The 21290-nt window shown below is 45.4% G+C and overlaps 1 protein-coding gene and 2 non-coding genes across 8 annotated transcripts in view; 2 read left to right on the forward strand and 1 right to left on the reverse strand.

The window, feature by feature from the left end:
• Window positions 1-1563: 1563 nt before the first annotated feature.
• The window catches only part of LOC101469390 (LIM domain-binding protein 3), a 36185-nt gene continuing 16458 nt past the window's right edge, over window positions 1564-21290 (forward strand). For 4 of the 6 annotated variants that reach the window (XM_004575776.6, XM_004575778.6, XM_004575779.6 and 1 more), the window contains exons 1-4: window positions 1675-5932; window positions 6019-6206; window positions 17077-17228; window positions 19526-19595. In XM_004575776.6, coding sequence (XP_004575833.1) covers window positions 6111-6206; window positions 17077-17228; window positions 19526-19595 — 318 coding nt within the window. In that variant the 5' untranslated portion in view covers window positions 1675-5932; window positions 6019-6110. The other 2 variants (XM_004575777.6, XM_023155702.3) reach the window with 2 other exon arrangements.
• On the forward strand, window positions 15806-15879 carry trnat-agu (transfer RNA threonine (anticodon AGU)). Its single transcript has one exon. It is a non-coding gene; the product is annotated as a tRNA-Thr (tRNA).
• trnat-cgu (transfer RNA threonine (anticodon CGU)) lies at window positions 16214-16287 on the reverse strand. The gene has a single exon. It is a non-coding gene; the product is annotated as a tRNA-Thr (tRNA).

Here is a 21290-nt window from a genome sequence, read left to right on the forward strand (position 1 = left end):
AAATGATCGTTATCACCATCACATGCAGTCCCTTATATTCTCAGGTCCTAAAATACCTTCATACTTTAATACAGCTTTTAAAATTTAACTTAATTTAATTTAAATGAATTTTTCAACTTGTTATTATCGTGTAAAAAAAGTGATTTCTGGTATTTGATAATAAATGTAAGCTATTATAAATGACGTGTTTCCATAATGCCACAAACGTATCACTCATGAGCAGAGATGGGCAGTAACGCGTTACACGTTACTGTAATCCGATTACTGTTTTCAAGTAACGAGTAAAGTAAGGGATTACTATTGCAAAAAGGTAATTAGATTACCGTTACTTTCCCGTAAGCACGCGACGTTACTGCGTTACTAAAACCGTGAGAGGACTTTGAGTGTCTCATGACAGTGACGTAAGCGAGTGCGACGTTCGTGACAGCAGCTGTGTGCAGATCAACAATGAATCACATATCGAGTGCAGAGAGAGTATGAGCGTGCAGCGTTTAAAGCGTGGAAGTACTGACCTTACTTTGAGTTTGATTCCGTAAAAAGTGACAAAAACATTAGTGTCCGCTGTGCGTGGGAAGAAAACTTCTTTTTACAGCGAAAAAACCCCTAAACTTCCAACAAGCACCGAGTAGCTACGACGTGATGGGAAACTCACAGAGAAACTCACGGATTCTTCCACTGACCGCGGCACACCTGCACCAGGGTAAACCTCCGCCTGCCCCACTCCTGCTTTACAGGTGAAAATAGAGCAACAGGACCGCTGAGTCTGTGACTTTATTTATTTTAACTTGCATCTATTTGAAAGACTGAGTGTAAACACACAAAATATTTTATTTTATGTGCTGGAATGTGCAGAAAATAGGTTTAAATGTTAAACTAATTTCTTCCAGTCAGAGAATGTTGCAGATAATTAAATTTTTGCTTGATGCATAAAGTTAAAAGATTAAAACTAATAAAACAAGTTTTAAAAAGAGACTTTTCCATTTGATTACATTTTTTATGATGGATTATGCAGAAAAAGTAGAATTGGGCTGAAAGATCTATCGCTTTATCACCTCTTCAGGTTGTTACTTTAAAAAGTAACTAAGTAACTAATTACTTTTGAAAATAAGTAATCAGTAATTAGTTACTGATTGTTTTTTTCAGGTAACGTGACCAACACTGCTCATGAGTGATATAAAACATGCCCGTCACAGAGTCATCTCTGTTATACAGCCTGTGTTTAACGCTGCACACATTAAACATGTATTTACCACAGAAATGTGATGAATACACTTCACAGGCCTATAAAAACTAGACTGATTATAATGAAGGTTTAATAATACAAAACAGGTCATTTCTTTCATTTCTTTAATCCTTTCATAATCCCGTTCAGTGTATTTGCTCGTTTCTTTACGGATATAATTAAATAGATGAACATGAACGCAGAGTGACGCGTTTGGCTCCGGATGCTCCTGTTTTCTGTGTTTACCTGGAGCTCTGCGCGGTTTCAGGTGCCTCCTGCCTCTTTAAATAAAATCCTGCTAATGAAAATCCGCTGTTAACACCCCTGCTGCCCTCCTCCTGCCCCCGGCCTCCCTGCTGCTCTGTGCCCGAGGAGCGGAGCAGGATCCCGTGATCGCGGCAGGCCACTCCGCTCGGTGTGTCGGAGCTGCACAGCGACGGCAGGTACCCGCCTCTCAGACCCTTTCCTCCCGTCTCCACCCTCTGCTTTCTACTGTTTAATCCTCCTTCTCCACCTCCTGCATCACCACCACAACCGGCAACAAGTCGCACCGCCCGCCGGCTCGCAGCTGCTGCGGCCGGTCACACCGACAGCTTCTCCCGGCTCACCGGGTCGGTGGGTGGGGTCAGCTCTCAGGTATGACAGAAGAGGAGCCTGAAGCCTCACCTGGTGGGTTTTACTTATTCTGAGGGTGTGCGTTAGGTTCTGTGCGCCGAGCTGGGCGGAGCAGAGAGCAGGTGGGCGGTGTCAGTCTGCAGACCACCTGAGAGCAGAAACCGGAAGCGTCGAGTTTAGGAAGAGTAATAACGACTTTGTGACGTCTGAGGCTTTTATTGGACTCAGATTTTAGAGCTTCATTATCTTGTTACGTTTGTTTGTGAGTTTGTCTTCACAAACAGGATGTAGCTGATGTTTACAGACACAGCAGGCTGTAACTCACCAGCTGACCTTTCATGCAAAGAGGCAGCTCCATTAAGAAGCTGTTTAAAATGACAAACTATTCACACATGCTCAGAGGTCAGCTGTGGCTCTATGCTGGGGGGGATCAGTATCAGTGCTGTGGCTGTGGATGGTTTCCCCTCCGCTCTCATGCCTTCAGGTTGACTCAGTTTGTGTTTTAAACTCCTCGCTGAGGGTCAGCAGGGTTCGCTTTACACGTCCCTGCAGTGCTGATCCACAAAGCTTCATTTTAGTTCTGAGTAACAGAAGCCAGGCCTGCACATTAAACCCACAGCTCCTTATTTCTGGCTTAACCACAGACTGTATATAAAAGATGGTCACAGTAATTCGTTTCTGAACTCTAACTTTGAAGCAGCCACAAAATGATCCACAGAGACCAAACAGTTTGTGTATCAGGCTGTAAAAAATGTTTGTTTGTGCTGGAAAGTTTTAACATGGGAGTCTATGGAGACTGACTCACTGCTGCCTCTGCTGGACGCCACAGGAACTGCAGCTTTTGGTGTTTCTCAGTGTTGGTTAAACATTTACACTCCTAACTTAGACCCTGAAAAACCATTGAGCATGCGTTCCTTTTATGGATAAATAAGCGATCTTTTCTGACGCGTTTACGTGGATAACACTCATTGCAGTTTGTCAGTGAGATTTTAGTGATGATTGTTATGAGTCAGGACCAATGTTCCCTCTAATTTTCCATGTGTCTGAGCGAACACACAAACTCCCTGAGCGTCCCTAGGTCCACTGTGAGCGACAGCAGACGTGTGCACTGTGGTCACGTCGGCATCTAATCCATCCAAGTTACATGTTTATTAAAATTATCAAATTACAGCATTTATGTTAGACGACTCTTAATTAACTGCTTTAGCCCACTTACAATGAAAATGTAAACAAATCTTGTTTGTGACCTGTGCAGCATGTTAACACTATTGGAAGGAAAAAAAAACTTCAACTCCAATTTTGAAAACACAACTTTCTTATTATTTTTTTTATAAAGCTCTGACTTGTATGATGAGTCTGAGTCTGGGAGAGAGTCTGTAACTCTCTGTCTGCAAAATACAGTAAATAATGACCAATGCTGGGAAATTAACTATATAGTTACTTCTTCAAAAAAGTAACAAAGTGTTTTGCAGCTGTTTACCTAAAAATGCAGCCAAAGCGTTTTTTTAAACAAACATTTCAAAGTATTTACAGAACAATCAGCTGTTCTGCATCAAATCTGATGCCACACAAATTATTTGTGCCGCTGCAAAAAATAATTTCTGTCCACTATGAGATGAACAACAGCCTGATACCTGCAGGCCTGACAGCAGCAGATGTGTCACTGCTGTAACACCTGTAACACTCAGCAGTCGCCTCATTGTTCTGACACACACAACAAAACTATTGACAACACTACACACTAACTACACACTAACTACACACTAACTACACACTAACTACACACTAACTACACACTAACTACACACTAACTACACACTAACTACACACGATTTGTGCTAAACGTAGCAAATCTCTCACATCTCAAACACACCGTCACTCCTAAAACTTCCCCCTCCCTAAACAACTAAATGCCATGTTGCCATATCATGTTTTGATTGGTCCACATGGTACATTTTTCCACCAATAGGAAAGGCTGGAGGGGGGCTGTGTTTGTTCACAGGCGGAGTGATTTCGAGCGTTTTCCTTATAAAACGCCGTTTTTTACCGTTTCTTCCTGCAGTAAATATAAACAACGACAGTATTCAGGAAGAAAACCAAACACTGCAGATATTTTATCATAACTCTGGTTTTACGTGGCCGATCAACACAGTTTAAAAACTGGTATAAAGTCCACACTGTTTCCGTCAGTTGTTCCGTCTGTCCTGCTCACATCTCCAATGGTTGTACACGTTGTCATTAACGTGGCTTCACTCCGCATCAGCCGCTTTGCTAAAACACCGGTGTCGGCACATAAGGACGCTGTCATAGCCTGTCAACCACGTGGATTAGCTGCACGTGCGCAGCTTAGAGGGAACATTGGTAAGGACTGTTATAGATGGATGGTTTAAATAAAAGTTTCTAAATCCTTAAACAGCTCCGTCCCAGTCCACTCTGCCTCTCAGAGTCTAAACTTAGCCGGTGATATAACAGGCTCAGCGCTGCTCTGGGATCAGCCTGTCAGTCGGTGCAGAGGGCCGATCGCCCCCAGCCTGTGTGAGCAGTGAGGGCTCTGCACCTCTGGTGGTTTTTGACTCACTGTTGCTTGGAGAGAAGAGCTGCTTTTTCATCTTCCTGTTAATAAGCAGGCGGTGCTGGAATTCAAACCCACAATCTCCTGTTTAGCTGGCTAGCGCTTTAACCACAGTGCCTCACTCCATCTGACACGCACCTGTTAGAGGGGCGTCCACAGGTGTGCTCGGGGTACCTGGGCTGTTTAAAGTCCTGCAGCCTCCTCAGGTGTTTGGAAAGTTCACAGACTTTATCATATTTAATGAAGACCACATACAACACATGGAGCACCACCTGAATTAAAAACGTGAGATTTATAGGTGTGACTCTGCCCCCCAAATTACACCTACAAACAGCATTTCTGGTTCCCAGTGTGCGCACTGACACCACCCTGCCCACCATCAGGCAGAAGGTGGTGTTACCCCGATAACATCTGACCCGTATGCTCTCGTGGGCTTCGTGTGTCGCCTTTAAAAACACTGAATGTGCTGATTCAGACTCACTTTGTTGGGCTTCTCATTTTGTCCTGTCAGGTTCCCTCGTGTGTGTTTGCTTGTCTCTGTGATTGTTTCTGCAGTTTTTGGCTCTTTCTTGCCTCTCTCTAGTTTTTGTGCTAATATTTGTGGATTGTTGTCTTTTGAGGGTCTGTTTGTGTGTCTTTGTAGCGGTTTTTGTCCCGTTTTGTCATTTTCCACCTAATTTGAGGCTTTTTTGTCTCTTCGTTATCATTTTGTGTCTTGCGTCTCTCTAAGCTGTCGTCCTCTCGAGGTCTATTTGTGGCAGCTGAGTCCTGTTGTGGTCATCGTGCTTCTCTTTGTCGGACATTAATCGTTTACTTTTGAATCTTCGTAAAGATAAATTTCATCTGGTGTTGAGAGGTTTAATCTCTGTGTGATTACTTTGCCGTTCTTTGAGGTTATCGGCTCTGTGTTTGGCTGCACTGGCTCTCTGTGGCGGTCATGTTTGTAGTTTTCTGTAGGTGTTGGAGTCCTTTAGGCTGGGTAAACCTGAGGACAGTCCTGACAGGTGGACACTTTTCTTCTGAGAGCGTTCCCCTGACGGGTGAAGTCGGGCTCGGGCCTCGCTGACGCCTTCGGCAGCGACCCGTGGAGGGATTTGAACCTGCTGACCTTTAAGCTATCAGTGCCACTCCACTCGTGGCCTTTCTGTTTGGGCTTTATCGCCACCGAGATAATGAGACGTTTCCTGACGCTGCCCCTGATTGGATGCGTGGGAGACCCTGGGCGCTGCATGATTGAGGGGGGCAGTGAGGAGGGTCTAGAAGAATCTGCTGGTCTATATTAGCCGCTGTGAATCACGGCGAGCCTGGCATACCGGGTGTCCCCTTTCACGCCATATAAGTCCACCCCCCCTCCTTTCCCTGCAGACCCCCCTGCCCTGCCTCACCCCGCCTCACCCCACCGCCCCCCCACAATGCCACACCACTGTCTGAGGCTATTCTTAGGCTGTCACTTCAGCCCGTCCAAGCAGGCAGGTCCTCCTCTTTCTCCTCTCAGCTGCTGCGACTCGTTCTCTTCCTCTTCGGTTGGTGCATTTCACTCATTTTTCTTTCCTCCGTGATTGCTTCACCTGCTTCACGCCCTCTCTCTCTATCGCCTCTCTGCTTTCAGAGCCGTCCCGTGTCTCCTGCAGCTGCTGGTGGGTTTTGTTCCAGAAACTCTGCTCTGACTTTGAAGGATCTTTGTAGTTGTGTGGAAGAAGAATGAGCACCTACACCGTGTCGCTGCCCGGCCCCGGGCCCTGGGGCTTCAGGCTGCAGGGGGGCAAGGACTTCAACATGCCGCTGACCATCTCCAGGGTAGGAAATCGGACAGGAAACGCACTTTTTCACCTGCAGCTTCGCCCAATTTCTGTGTTTGGCTGACAGATGTGAGTCTCTGATATCTGTGTCCCAGTCTGAGTCCTTAGTGGTGTTACAAAAGGGAGTGAATCTAGAAAGACGAAGCTGGGACGGTTTAAGATGCAAACCATTGTTGCATGTCCTGCCTTATTTCCTGTCATCTGTATTCTTTCAAAATAAAGCTCAAAATTCCCCTCAGCATTGTTACTGAAACTTTAATGATTAATATTTAAAATCCGAGCTGGTGTGAGCCTCGGGTCTGTTCGACGTGCTCATGAGTCATTAAACTCAACCTGCTGTAGACTAATTCCATTTCGAGTCCAGCTGAGGAGACGTGGCTGCTTTGGGACATAATCTCTGATGTGTGGCTGATTTCTTTTTGAATCAGTGAAGCCCGTCGACCCCCCCCCCCCCCCCCGGTCAGGTAGGGAGGCCGAAGCAGAGGTGGAGGCCTGAAACTGGAGCTGGTGTTGCTTTCGGAGCCTCGTCTCTCTGGACGGATGGAGAGACGAAGTTCCTGCAGCTCCACTGTAATCTGCTGGTGGGATGTTGATGACCTTTGACCTCTGTGTCGGGTTCTGTTTGGTGATTTTGGATGTGATGCCTGATGTGTTGGGACAAAAGCTGTGGCTGCAGCTTTGTGTAGCCTCTTGTTGGCAGTTTTGCATTTTTCAGGTCACGTTGCATCAGTGCTGATTGTTTTTGTCCTCTTGCTGTTATTTGGTGTCTCTGTGGGTTGTTTGGGTTTGCAGTGCAGCTACTCTGCATGGTTTTGGAGATACTGAACAACTTATTTCTGTAGTTTTGCATCTAATTTTAGTTTCTTTTCCTTTTACGGTCATTAAATGTCTCTCTCTCTGGTATTTCTGCCTTTTGGTGCAGTTGTTGTGTAGTTAAATTCTTTGGGTTTCTTTTCTTTTTAGTGATTTTGAGACTTTTTGTGGTTGTTAAATTCGGGGGTTTGTTTGTGTTTTGGGTCTTTTTAACGTTTTTTTAATTGTTCAGTTGTTTTTTGCGTCTGTCCTGGTTCGTTCAGGTAATTCTGTGTCTTTTGTCAGGTTGTAAGTCGTCTTTTTGCAGCTCAGTTTGGCAGTTTTGTGTCTTTCTTGTAGTTCAAGCCTCTGACCCTTTCGGGTTGTTGTGTTTCTGTTAGTTTTCTTGTGCGTCTCTTTGTGATGGGCTCGGGTTCATTTTATGTTTCTTTCTGATTTGCAGTTATTGTCCAGCCGACTTTGGTGGTTTTGGACCCTGAGCTGTGTTTACTGGGGTTCATATATGTTGCTGTACTTTTATTCAAACTGTTTAACTTGGCAGGATGTTCCAGATGTTCATGTTCCACACATTTAGCCTACAGATGTTTTGTGTTGTGTTTGGGTGCTGCTGCTCTTCCATTGTTATTCACTGCATCTGTAATCCAAGTCTCTGCTGGCGGCTCCACAGTTTCCATCATTGCATTCACCTTAAACCGAGTCCTCCCACAGGAGAGACAGACGCAGGTCCCCACAACATGACTGTGAACAGATTTAGGACCCTACAACAGCAGCAGTGATAAAAACGCACACACACAGACACACACAGACACACACAGACACACACACACGCTGTGAGGACTCATTCATTCGGGGACGGCCGACCTTCAGCGCTCCCCCTGCTCAGCTGTTACACTCATCAGCCTCTGTGAGCGCGCTGTTTGTTAACAGCTCCACGCGCTTTACGCAGCTCCTCCGTCAGGCTGAGAAAGATGGAGGTCCTCTTTGAGATACTAAATCATGTTTAGTCGTCCAGAACAGTCACAGGGCTGAAACAAAGCCTCACGATTCAGAACCTTTTTAGTTTTTTATTCTTAAATTGTTTCACTTGATGATTGAAGTGAGACCTTATGTCTGTGTCAGGGCAGCACTCGTACAGGAACAGTAAATCTTGTGTTCCTGGTTCGAGGAGCTGTTTTTGGCCCCGGGTTTTGCCTCTCAGGTTGCACCTCGCTGACGGAGTTGGTGGGAGGTGTTTCCACGTTGCCGGAGACGAGCCAAAAATAAGACTCGAGCAGAACCTCTGTCTGTGTGAGAGTCAGCGACTGGTTTAACCCCAGAGAGGCTGGCAGGACCTCTGCTCCTCGCTCTGGGATGTGACAGTCATGTTACACCAACCATACAACCACACAAAAAGTTCTGAATGAACTGTGGATTCACGAGTATTAACAGACTTCTGCTACATGGACCTCGTTTCACCTCTAGTGCCGATGATGCTCTACGTGAAGAACTGAGAACGAGGACCTTCCTTTTCCATCCGACCCTCCAGTTTCTGCCTGATTGTCGGCTCGGATCCAAGTTCACGTCCCTGTCAACGTTTTCCGTCCTGAGTCGGTTTGTAACGACCCTGCTGCAGCCTGCTGCTGCTCCATCAGGACAGGAAGTCAGATGGAGCTTCTTCCTGTTCCTTCCTTTCACAATAAAAGCCCTTCACAGTGACTCCTGCACATGAACGTGTGACGCCAATTGATAACTGATTCTGAGGTTAAAATGAAATGCATCTTTACTTTTGCTGGCGGATCATGTAAAGCAGCTCCGTCGGCCAACGCTGCCATGATTTAGACATGTCTGCTTTCCCTTCTCACTGCTGCTGTAGGCCAGACACACTTGCATCCTGTCAAATGCTCAACAGACTTAAACTAATACCAGTGAGGAAGGAAATTCAGCAGTGTTCATATTCCCATCATCCCTCTCTGCTCGCTGGTTCATTGTTCAGAGCATGAGGTTCAGGGAGCGGCGGTGAAGAGGTGGGATTTACAGGCAGACGAGGCTGAGTTAGATCCAATCTGCTGCTCAGCGCTCAAAGAGAATATCAGCAGGGTCACAGGATTCTCCCCATCCAAGCTTTCCTTCAAAGCCCGACATCTCTCCGTCAATGTTTTGAGCTGCAGAGCTCCAGAAGGAATGAAATGCATGTCGCTGCACCGGCACAGATGTGGATTAATCTGCTGCTTAAAATAGTCCCCAACAGATGCACCCTTTCCCCTGAACATGAGTGAAGTGTGGGTCAAACAGGTCCAGTGTGACTCTCACTTGGATTATTTAAATAGTAACAACTTCTTACTTTTTAACTGGATCACAGACCAGCTCATGTAGCAGATAACTGCCATACAGTGTGTACCACTGAGTGATGTCACAGTGCCGGACAGTCTGCATGTTTCATCCCTGATTGGTTGAGAAGCTGCAGGAGCTTCACTTTAAGCTTTGCTGCTTTAAGTTAAAAGGATTTGTAATGAATCTTCTCCATCTCAGTGTTCCTCTGCGCTCTGTCAGCACCTTGTTTGAATATATTTAGAGCCAAATGACTTCAGTCCTTCCTTCGGGCCGGCAGCGGCGATTGTTCTGAAGTCGTGTCTGGGAGTTTGGGACGATTCGAGGCTGAAAAAGTGACAGCTGGTGGCCTCTAAAGGACCAGCAGCAGTGAGGAAGTGTTCACACGGAGCAGGATTCGTGCCGCTTTAATCCATGGAAACGTCTCTGCGCAGTTTGCACACCCTCTAAAAGTTTCCAGTTTTGTTTTACAGCCAACATCTCCAGGTCATTTCCACTGTTTTTATCCTTTGAACGGTTTTTTAGTATTTTACAAACAGCATCTCTGATTTAGGTTATTTGGAGTGAAGGATTGATGTATGCAATAGGTGACAGATGGCGTTTAAGAAGCCCAAATGTTCTGCAGATTTTAGCCAATATTTCTAATGTCATCCTGTCCAGATGACAGTCTAGTAACAGCAGGATATGCACGGACACACTGCAGGAGCTTTTTTCAGTGTCAGGCCAACGCTGTCTACATCATCCAGAATCTAGAACATGATGGGTTTCATTTGTGCAGCCCAGAGATAAAAGCTCATTCAGCCTGTTTACCAGGTCTGTTGTAAAGCATGCTCTACTGGGATCTGAACCCAGGCTCTCCTGTTTACGAGACAGACGCTTCAACCAGCTAAGCTGCACGCCTCCTGAGGGCGCTGCAGCTTCTTACAGCTGAGTCCTCCTGGCTGTGAGGTTGATTTAGAGTTGATTTTAAAATGCCGTCAAGATTTCTGCTTTGCTTCTTTGACTTGAAAACAGTGTCACCACCTCGAGGGTCTTTCTGTCCAAACCTTTGCACAGCAGCTCTTTGTACTGTTTACTATTAGCACAGAATCATCAGCACAACCACATCAAAGGAGATCAGATCAAATATGAAGAATACGAAATCTCAGTGTACACAGATGATGTTTTGGTATACGTAGCAGAACCACACTCGTCAATAAGAAAGTTAAAGAGTCTGATCTGTGGATTTGGTTACTCAGACCAAACTGAGGAAAGGTTCATAAACAAGAACATTTGTCTCTTTGCTTTCATGCAAACACAAAAGAATTTTGCAGCTATAGCTACAAAATCTATTAAAAAAACTTTTTTGTTGTGATATATTTTTCACACATGTGAGTTTGTTTGAAAGGCAGAACTAGAGATCTCCTGTTTACGTCATCGACTCCGAGTCCGTTTGTGGGATTGTCCCCAAATGTTGGGAAGATGAGTTAGAAACACATCTTTAAATGTCTCTCTGAGCAGCTAGAGGTGTGTTTGTGTGAAAGCAAAGACTTTCTTCTTGTTTTGAGGCATTTCTGTTCTCAGCTAAAGAAATCAAAGATGAAAAAGTAAATACCAGAAAGTCTGCAGTTGCTGAAGGACACATCAGTCTTTCTCTGTGGCTGTTTTTTCAGACATAAATGACCTTTGTTCCCACGCAGCAGAGATTCCTGTGCTTTTACTTCATGTCTGTGTTTAATTAGTGATTTTCTTACAAAGCTTCACGGGGCTCTGAGCGTTCCTGCTGCTCCTCTCACAGCTCAAAGCTCGCTCGAGTTTTACAGTCGGGGCGAAAGCCGAGCCGGCGGTAATTCGATGCCCGCTGTAACAAACACACGGAGCTGACTCAGCACTCGGCGAGCTCCCCGCTGACCCCGCTGCTTCCTGCCACAGCTGCACATGCTGCTGATGGTCAGGGGATCCCAAATGGCTTCAGGAAACCCCAAATAAGACGTGTGAACTAAGACTGGACTCGGTTTAGTAGGTCAGCAGGGAGTTGAATACAAGTTTCAGCTGTGAGATCGACACAAATAGACCAAGCAGCTTTAGTCAGACTGCACAGAGGTGCGTTTCTTTAGACTAAGCAGGAGGGTCAAAACAACTGTGGCCTTCTTCAGTCATGCTGGACCCACAACAGATTCAAAACAACTGTGAGGAGGCGCAGAGTTAGCAAAAAGAGACAACGTGCACATACCAGATATACAACCGCTGAAAAAGATCAAAATATGCCTGCAAAATGCATAAAAATGGAGGGAAAAGGACCAAAAACAAACTTCATACAGATGAAAAGCTGCTACAAAAGGATGTGCACTCACAGAAGAGGACACACAAAATGAACTCAAAAGATGAAATGATAATTTAAGGATGCAAAATATGAAATGCTAAAAGAGATGTACAATAATCACTCGTGCAAATTGAAGCCCAGGGGATGCAAAATGTCTGAAAAGGGATGCAAACAGAGTGCAGCAAGCAACAAAAAGCACCAACACAGAAATGGAAAACAACCATACGCACAAAAAGACACAAAGAGGATGTAAAACAGAAAAACAAAGAAAATGAAATCAACTGTGAGGAGGCCAAAAGAATCAGAGAAAGTGCAAAATAAAGGATACAAATAATAAATAACAATAATAATAACTTCATTTATAAAGCGTACAGCTATTTGAAACTAAAAAGATAAATAAATAAAAGCAATACAAGTAAAAAACAGTAAGAATTTAAAAACTAGAAGGCATAGAATTGAATCCCTACACACAAACACACACATGCAAGGACACACAAAGGTGACACAAATGGTTATTTGAGGATGGAAGATGATCAAAAAGAGACAGAAAGAAGCAACAAACATTCAGACTGAAGGATGAAGCAAAACCACTGTGAGGACGACGGGAAGGAGTGGCCGTCACAGATCCACTCAGCCCACAGCTGTGGGACAAAATGTTACACAGGCATGCAAAAAAAATCTGACGCAAACAGATAAAAGTTAACTTTATGAATCGATGTGAGAAATAATCAGCTGCAGTTTATCTCTGCAGCGAGGCGGCGAGCAGCTGCTGACAGGCAGCGGGCTGTTTTTAGCCTCTGAAGGACACACACACACGCCGACACACACACACGCCGACACACACACACGTCTTATCTCTGCTTTCTCAGCTCATCTACTGTTACTGTCGCTGCTGTCAGAGAAAGTCCAGAGCCTCAGTTCTAACTCTTTCTTGTCCAGAGAGGAGACGAGCGACCATAAAGAGAAGGAGACCCGCCTCCTCTGATGTCATCTCACTTCGGACACCCCTAACGTGTATCTGTGTGTGTGTCCGTGCATGTGTGTGTGTATGTAGGTCAGCTCCCAGTGAAACTAGGCCACTCTGCCGCCTGGACAGGCCTCACATTGTTGCAGCTCGGCCGTGACGAGAAAAGCTGAAAGCAGCAAACAAACGTTTGGATGAGAGAGGCCGACAGCTCCTACAGCCAGATCATCAGGGTGATGTCGCAGTGAAATATGTAGAAAAAGCTCCTTCAGGCACTGCTGGGACTTGAACCCAGCAGGTCAGAGCACCTGTTTACATGCAGGTGCTCTGACCTGCGGACCTACAGCACCTCCTCCTTCCTGCTTTTGCTGAAGATTTCCTTCCGTTCCTTCTTACAGCTGCTTCCCTCAGGTCTCTGTAGAGCACATCATCTCCTAACCCAGCATCCTCCTCCAGGTTCATGGATGTTCATCTCTAATTTTCTTAAGCTCAATGAGGATAAAACTGAAATCCTTTTTATTGGCACTAAATCCAACCTAGTGAAGGCAAACCATTTCTCACTAACTCCACAGTTTTCCCCTCACCTCAGAGCCTTGATGTCATCACAGTTCACTCTCCCATCAGTAATCTCAGCTGTTCTGCCTGTTTCCATCTACGCAACATTAACACATCCTTGTCTTTCCACCCAGTCTGCGTCCATTCTTGTCCACGGTCTCGTTACCTCCCGCCTTGACTGTTGTAATTCTCTCTTGCATGGTCTCCCCCAAAAATCCCTCCATCAGCTTCAACTGGTTCAAAACTCTGCTGGCCCCATTATTACCAGAACCCCTCCTACCAGCACAGACCACCCGAAAGCTCTGCTCCCAGGCTGTGGAACTTTCCACCCCCACATGTAAGAAACACTGGTTCTCTCCCCCAGATTAAATCTCACCTCATGTTGAGAGCAGCCCTTCCATCAGCCTCTTTTATTAAAGTCTGATAATGAAGAGCATCTAAGTATAAATGAATGATTCCAGCTTTGGTGAGAAAACTGAACAGCCATTGATGACCTGTGATGGATGTTGAACCATATGATCACCTAGTTATAATAACATTGTTTAACCTGGTTAAAGAAGCAGCAAATATGTTAGCTTTAGCTTCTTATAGCAGGTGCTGTAGCTTAACAGGTTAATGTGCTTGCCTTGTAAACAGGAGATCCTGGATTCAAATCACAGCCGTGCATCCATGTGGTTCATGCCATTTAACTCCATCTGTGGTTTTCCTTTGACTCAGAGCAGCAAACCAGCCAAGTTTGGCATCGTATTCCTGAATCACCGAGGACTAAACAGCTGACAGTCGTCCTGCTGCTTGTGTTTATTGACCCATCTTCCATTTCTCTGTCCCACCTTGATTGTCTGAACCGATTAAATCAGCAGGTTCAGTGAAGTCAGATAAGTTAAACTTTAATTTAATTTATATGAAAACACTGCTGGGATTTGAACCCAGGATCTCCTATTTACAAGGCAGATGCTTTGACCGGCTAAGCTACAGCACCTCAGCCAGACCCCTGATTATCCCCTGATTGGGCCGCTGGTCTTTTTAAACAAGGTTCCTCCCTTGAATCAGTTAAGATGGTGTGTGTGTGAAAACACTGAGATTAGACTAGTCTGAGCTTCTGCAGGCTTCTGAGGTTCGGGTGGACAGAGCGAGCCGTAACGATGTCGAGCTTGTCATCTTCCCAGGACTCTGCCGTCCCAGCCCTGCACTGCTCAGAGACAAAGCAGCGAAGCTCGTCTGAGGGTAGATGTGCTCTCAGTAATGGTACACTGCATGGAGAGAAGATAATGATGGTAACCATGTATTTGTGCACCAACCACGCCATCCTTTTGGACAAAGATTGGATCAGAGCTGCAGGATGAAGCAGGGTGCTGGGTCACATCCAACAAGCTGATGGAGGATCCTCCAGCCAACTCTCACACTTCATATTCCTCCATTGATTTTTCCATCCTCCTGCTCTGTATTTGATTAATAAACTCCGGTGATACCACAGCGAGCTCAGTCCCTGTGCTCAGTAACTACTGGAGGCTCTCACCTCATCACCAGTAAGAGGTTTAAAGGGGAGCTGGAACATAAATCCTGCCATGTGGGTATAGCTGCAAGGTTGCAAAATGCCCCTGATCCGCTCCACCCTGATGTTTGACAAACAGGCGTAGCGTCTCGGTGAGACGCCCTGGGTGACGGACCATTTTGGGACCATCTCATATTCTCTCTCTTACTCAAATAATATCATATAGAAATAATTAATAATATCAGTAGCATCATTTCAGCACCATGGACAGCAACAGCAGCCAGAGGTCATCCATGCTGGTCTGGAGAGCCTGAACCGACAGCAGCTGGACTTCTTCTGTCCGTGAGATGTTCACATTTAGAAACTCTTCACTTCTAAAACAGGTGAAAACCCCCCAGAGGGGGCCGTCCCCAGAGGGGGCCGTCCCCCTTGGAGACGCTCCTGAAGATCGTTGAGCCACTGTTGATGATGTGAGACATCACATGATCAGGGCACCATCGTGAGCTCCTCTTCAACCAGGCATGGAGCACAGACAAGAGGCCCGATTGGACAGTGTTGGATTGTAGTGTTATTTTATGCCATGTTATATCCCTAATTAAAGATTGTGAATTATTATGTAGTTTAGTTTGCATTATTCTCCTGAATTAGAAGAAGCTGATAACTATTGCATTAGTTAAACTGATTTGCATGACATTAAACTGCTGACTTGTTGTGAATGAATGACATTGCTTTATGATGCATTATACTGCTGAGTTATAAGAAATACTGTTCACAGAGAGTTATTGTCTTATTTGTCTGATTAGAAGAGAACATGCTGGAGTTTTCTGCCCCATCTCAGCAGGAGCAGATAAGCAGGGAGCCAAGGTCGTAGCTTAGACGCTGTGTGAGAGAAAGCATGTAAATGTTTAGGCTTTTTATGATAAGGTGGAGGCACCAGACGCTATAAAAGTTTGAGCAATGCTCCACCATTTTGAGATCAGAGGCTGTCTGCATACAGTGTCCATCTCCCACGCATGTGATCATTAAAATCATCGTTTGACTCAACCCGGCCGGACCAGTGTTGTTATTGTGGTTTTTTCTCTTGTTTCCATCCCCAATTTTGAACTCGTAACAACAGCTTCCACATATCACAGTGTGAGATACAGGAAATGATCACATGCAGGAGACGCTGTGGCTCAGCTGGTTAAAGCACCTGTCTAGTAAGCAGGAGATCCTGGGTTCAAATCCCAGCAGTGCCTGTTTGGCGTCTCACACAGCAGCTGTGTTTTTGTAGCGTTTCCTTTCAGCAGGAATCCAAAGTCTCACTTTCAAATAAATTATGATTTTACACTTGGTCTCGACTTGCAGGTCAGCATTTTATAAACACGCTCAGAATGCTAGCTTATCGTACACATCTATCAAAAAATGGTAAAAGGCTGTTGTTTTGTAGCAACCTTCCTCTGAATGCGTGCATCCCTGCAGTCACCAGGAGGACCACATACAGCCTCCCGCATGATGTCAATTGTTAGGGTCACATGAAGTCCAATGGATCTTAGGCCTGATTAAAGGGGGAAGTAATAAAGGTGTACTAAAAGGCACTGCTGGGATTTGAACCCAGGATCTCCTGTTTACGAAACAGGCGCTTTGACCAGCTAAGCCACAGAGCCTTGGGACTGAGGTTTGGGGTTTCTCTGTATTATTGGTAACTTACAATCTAAAGCACCTCGAGGTAACTGCTGCTGTGATTTGGAGATAAAAATAAAATTGAATTGAAATGTATTAAAGATCCAGAACCCCAAAGTGTCCAGGAACAGTGTCACTGTTAGCATCTTCTTCTGTTCCCAGACTGAATTTAAAGTCAAGCCTAAACCGCCCCCACCAAATAAAGCCATGCTGATGCAGTGTTAACAACAGGAGGGCACTTTCTGTTGGTGTGTAGAGCAACCTGAAACTTCTCTGGGATGAAATTTCAACACAAAAATACAAAAATGCGACTTGGTGTCCTCAATGGTGGCTGTCCCACAGTGTGGTTCCAAGCAGATGCCAAAGTGCTCTTACATAAAGAACTGATGACGTCACTGCGGGGCTTCATGTGGATGGTTCAAAATGCCAAATCCTGGTGATGAGGAGTGATTTGCTTCTGTCTTTAAAACCTCACAGCTAACTCATGAGAGCAGGAACGTCTGTTTTTCTGTCTAACATCGAAACGTCTTCCAGCTCTGTGAAAAGCTCCTCTCGTGTTTTCCTCTGAGAAACTGAAGCGTGAAAGTTGAGGCCTCACCGTGCTGACGCGCTGTTTCTGTAACGTGTCCAGATTAGGTTGTGCAGACGTTTTAAAGCTGATTAAATCTTTTCCCATTTCATGGATTGTTTCGTGGAAAACCATTTCAGGATGAACGAGTGCGCGCTGACCTGTGAAAGGTGACTCACACGTGGTCGTCTCTGTGTTTGGACAGATCTCTCCAGGCAGCAAGGCGGCGCAGGGCAACCTGATGCAGGGTGATGTCATCGTCGCCATCGATGGCGTCAGCACCGAGGGGATGACTCACCTGGAGGCCCAGAACAAAATCAAGATGGCAAACTACAACCTGGCACTCACCATGTCCAAGTAAGAACCGACTCCTCCCTGCTCACACTTCCTGTCTGTAACAGCTTCCTGTTTGTCCTCCTGCTGTCTGGAGCTCAGATGTTGATGTGAAAACGTAAACCTTTTAGGCCCCACACAGGTGACAGTTACACCTGCCAGTCTCTGAGGTCACATTGATTGGTAATAACTCGTCTGGGGCGTCAGAAGATCTGAAGGTGTCTGACGGTTTTTATGATTCTGTGTTTTTTGCATTTGTTATTCGCTCTGCAGAAAAACTGGTCAGATATCATAACTAAAAAGTCCTGTTGGGTTTAAAGTGGACAGGTTCTGCTCATCTGCACCTCCATATTTTATCCTCACAATCTCCTGCAACAGCTTTGCATGATTCACAGTTCAAAATAATCCTTCTTTGTGTGATATTAAGCCTCCGTGCACCGCCTCAGCTCATCCTCTGTCTGAAATGTAGTTTGTGAAGTTTCTTTTCTTTCTTTTAGTTCTTCGGTTTTCCGGGTTAGATGTTTTGATCCTGTTGTCCTGTGTGCGATGTTGGATTGAAGCGCACGGCCACTGCCTGGAATGAAGGTTGTGGATTTTGGGATTTCCCTCAGTCTGCTGCATCCTTTGCGCTCGGATCATTTCCTCCTTTCAGCCATTACGTTTACGTCTCTTTGTGCCATGAAGACGTCTGACAGCTGAGAGGGGAAATGAATGTTGGTCCACAAAGCGCTTCCTGCGGTCTCTCATAACCACGGAGCCTCGGGTGATGAAGATAAGACGCTCAGCTCAGGATGAAGAGACGCCGTTTTTCTTTCCTATTGTTGTTTTAAATGTTTTGCTGGTGTGAATTCAAGCTTGTGATGAAGCGGTGGAAACAGGCCAGGAAGTCATTGTTAACCCCCGCTCACCCTCGAGCTGTATTGACCAATGAGGCGGACTGCTCACAATAAACTGACTTCACTCAAGTTTTCATATCGGGGTCATTTTCCTTTTCCCACCAGAACAAAACGACCGTAACAAACCTGTGAAGAGACAGAGGGTGAGATAAAAACCTCAGAAGACCGTACACTGAAGATAACCACAACCTTATCGTCATCATAACATCCTGTTTGATTCTCTTTTATTCTAATGGGACCGAAAACATCATTTTGCTTCTTTTCTCGACCACAGGAGTCGCCCCCTGCTGCTTTCAGATGGCCCCGCCCCTCCCTGAGCCTGGTTATGGTATCTTCTGTTTAGAAGACAGATGCGTTACTAGCTGGGTAACTCCAACAGCACAGACATGGTGCAGAGGTCCAGTTCAAGGACTCCTGTTAGCTAAGGCAAAGCCTAGCAGGCAGCTAGCAGCTAAAGCTGCCAACATGTAGGACAGGGGTGGGGAACTCCAGGCCTCGAGGGCCGGTGTCCTGCAGGTTTTAGATCTCACCCTGGGTCAGCACACCTGAATCACATGACTAGTTCATTACCAGGCCTCTGGAGAACTTCAAGACAGGTTGAGGGGGTCTCACACCAGCCTTCGAGGCCTGGAGTTCCCCACCCCTGATGACTTTTTTTCACCTCCTGGTGTTCCTATAGTGATCCACTGTCAGGTGAAGTCTCTGAATCTTGAATATGAACTGAGAGCTGCTGAACAGGCGACAGTGCTGAGTGGAGTAAAAGAAATTTCCCCTGACGTCGGGTCAGGCTGGAAACAGTGAGGCTGTGGTTGGCCCTGTGGCCTGCAGCAGGAAGCTTCATTACTCTTCAGAGCAGACGTTCTCTTTGTGTTCATTCTCATCGCAGCTCTCAGACCTTGTCTTTCATTTCTTGAGGCGAGCATTTGGAGCCGACTTTTTTTGGTTTTGTGCCCTTACTTTCACCTTTTCTTCCATTTGCTGCAATTTTATCCGACTTAAATTTTGCTGTTTTCTGTCGTCAGTCTGCTTTAACATCTGACCTCCTTCTATTATTTTCTCTGGAGAAATTGAAGCTTTTCCTGCTGCTGATGTTTTTTCTATAATAGCCACAAGTAAAGTGATTTGTAAACGTCCTGCTTAGACGTTTCATCACACGGTGGTTTCAGTTTGTTTTTGATTATTAAACCTGCTGGATGGACGCTGTCACGCTGCCGCTCTGACAGACTACACTGTTAATCTGTCAGAATGCAGATGATTGATGAAAACCAGACTTTATGGTCGTTTCTACGAGGCACAAATATTCAGAGGAGCGCACGAGAATTAAAACCTTCACGTTTCATTTTCATCTTCTCTCTCTTAGATAAGCTGCCCTCCTTTCATTTCACGATGCGAGCGTCAATGCCTCTCTTTCTTTTCTCCGTGCAGGTCGAAGCGTCCGATTCCGATGGCGGCACCGAGAATGGACGCCACGATTCCCGTCGTCCCTCACCAGCAGGTAAATGAACCCATAATGCATCAAAATCATTATTTTATTCTTCAACAGGATGAATTTACTTCACCTTTGTTTTGTTGGCATATCTGGCAGCGTACAATGATTACAGAGAAGTAACAACACTGTAATGCACGCATACAGGTTTCCTCATAGTGAAGTAACTTATTCATATGCATTGGATCATTTTATTCTGTAGTCACATTTATGTTTTTAATCATTGTCCTGTATTTGTGCAGCACTGGTTATTTTTGTCTACAGTGAAACACCCCCCCCCCCCCCCAACACACACACACACACCAGTTAAAGGTATTTTGGAGAAATGTATATGGCTGCTGCCCCCTGGTGGCTGCAGGAAAAAAATGCAAGAAAGGCCAAACTTAGCACCTCAAAAATGTTTTGTGCAAAAACAAAAATGCAGGAAAACAGAAACAGGAGCAGTCATGATGAATTTCATTTCCTGTTTAAGTTAAGAGATTTCCAGCAGTGATGATAATTGATCCAACAGATTAACTTAAAATGAAAGGAATGTATTTGGTCAGTTTATTTATTTTCACAATAATTATTTATTTTTTCTTTTTGATGATTTTCTCAGTCACTTTATGCTTTCAGGCTTTTATACTGAAAGGATCCCATGGTTAGAATAACAGCACCTTGATTAAAAAAAAATATATCGTCTTTTAAGCGTGTGCTCTGCTCCCTCTCCTTCCTGTCTCCTCCCCTTCCTGACGCCTCCATCGGTGCAGGTAAACGGCCGCAGTACCTCCTCCGGGCCTGCAGAGGCAGACTCTCCCGGGGGGCGTGCGGCGGCGGTCAGCCCCGCTCAGAGGAGGCAGTATAACTCCCCCATCGGCCTGTACTCAGAGGAAACTCTTAGGGAGATGGCCGCGATGCAGGCGGGTCGGCCTGCGGGGTAGGTGGAGGCGTTAGAAGCCCGGCGACATGTTTGATGAGAGGTCAAGAAGCAGAAACAGATTCAAAGATGGTTCAAAGAGGAAGAAAAATACGTTTCCTGTTTGGTGCGGTACCAGTAACTGCTGTCTCCGGTGTCTCGGTTCATACAAAATAATTCACGTGGACCCATTCTGCTCATTTCTACATTTATAGTCCTGGATTCTCGTTCAGCAGCTCTGCATGATTCACAGTTTGAAATAATCCTTCTTTATCTGATACTGGGCTTCTGCTCAGCCTATAGGTCAAGCTGTTTTAGCTCCGCCCCCTTCAAGAGGACTTTTTATACTATAGGTTCATGTTAACCTTGCAGTAATCTCAGTAACCTTTGACCTTTGACTCCAAAGAGGAGAAACATGAGTGCATCTGAACCTTCAGTGTCATAAAAGTGAAACCAAATCAGTGATGCTGTCACGTGTCCTAAAAAAAACACGTTAAACTGCAGCTCGACCCATACACACACCACACTTACTCTAAAACTTACTAATGTTCTCAATGCGGACTTGATGTTTTCATACCCTGAAGGAGGTCCACCTCTCAGATTGTACTTGGCAAGTGTTTGCAGACAAGCTGGCGTCTCCCATGCAAACTGCAGGCCACTGCAACAATGTGCATTTGCAAATATGAACAGCTGACCTGGACGCGATGGAGCTCAGATACGTGCTGTGCAGCTAAGTTACAGCTAGCTGGCTAACCTTAGATTGCTGTGTAATGTTGTCTCTATGTAAATCATGAGTTAGGCCACCTCAG

This window comes from Maylandia zebra, linkage group LG13, assembly GCF_041146795.1.
Source record: "Maylandia zebra isolate NMK-2024a linkage group LG13, Mzebra_GT3a, whole genome shotgun sequence".
NCBI classification, from domain to species: Eukaryota; Metazoa; Chordata; class Actinopteri; order Cichliformes; family Cichlidae; genus Maylandia; species Maylandia zebra.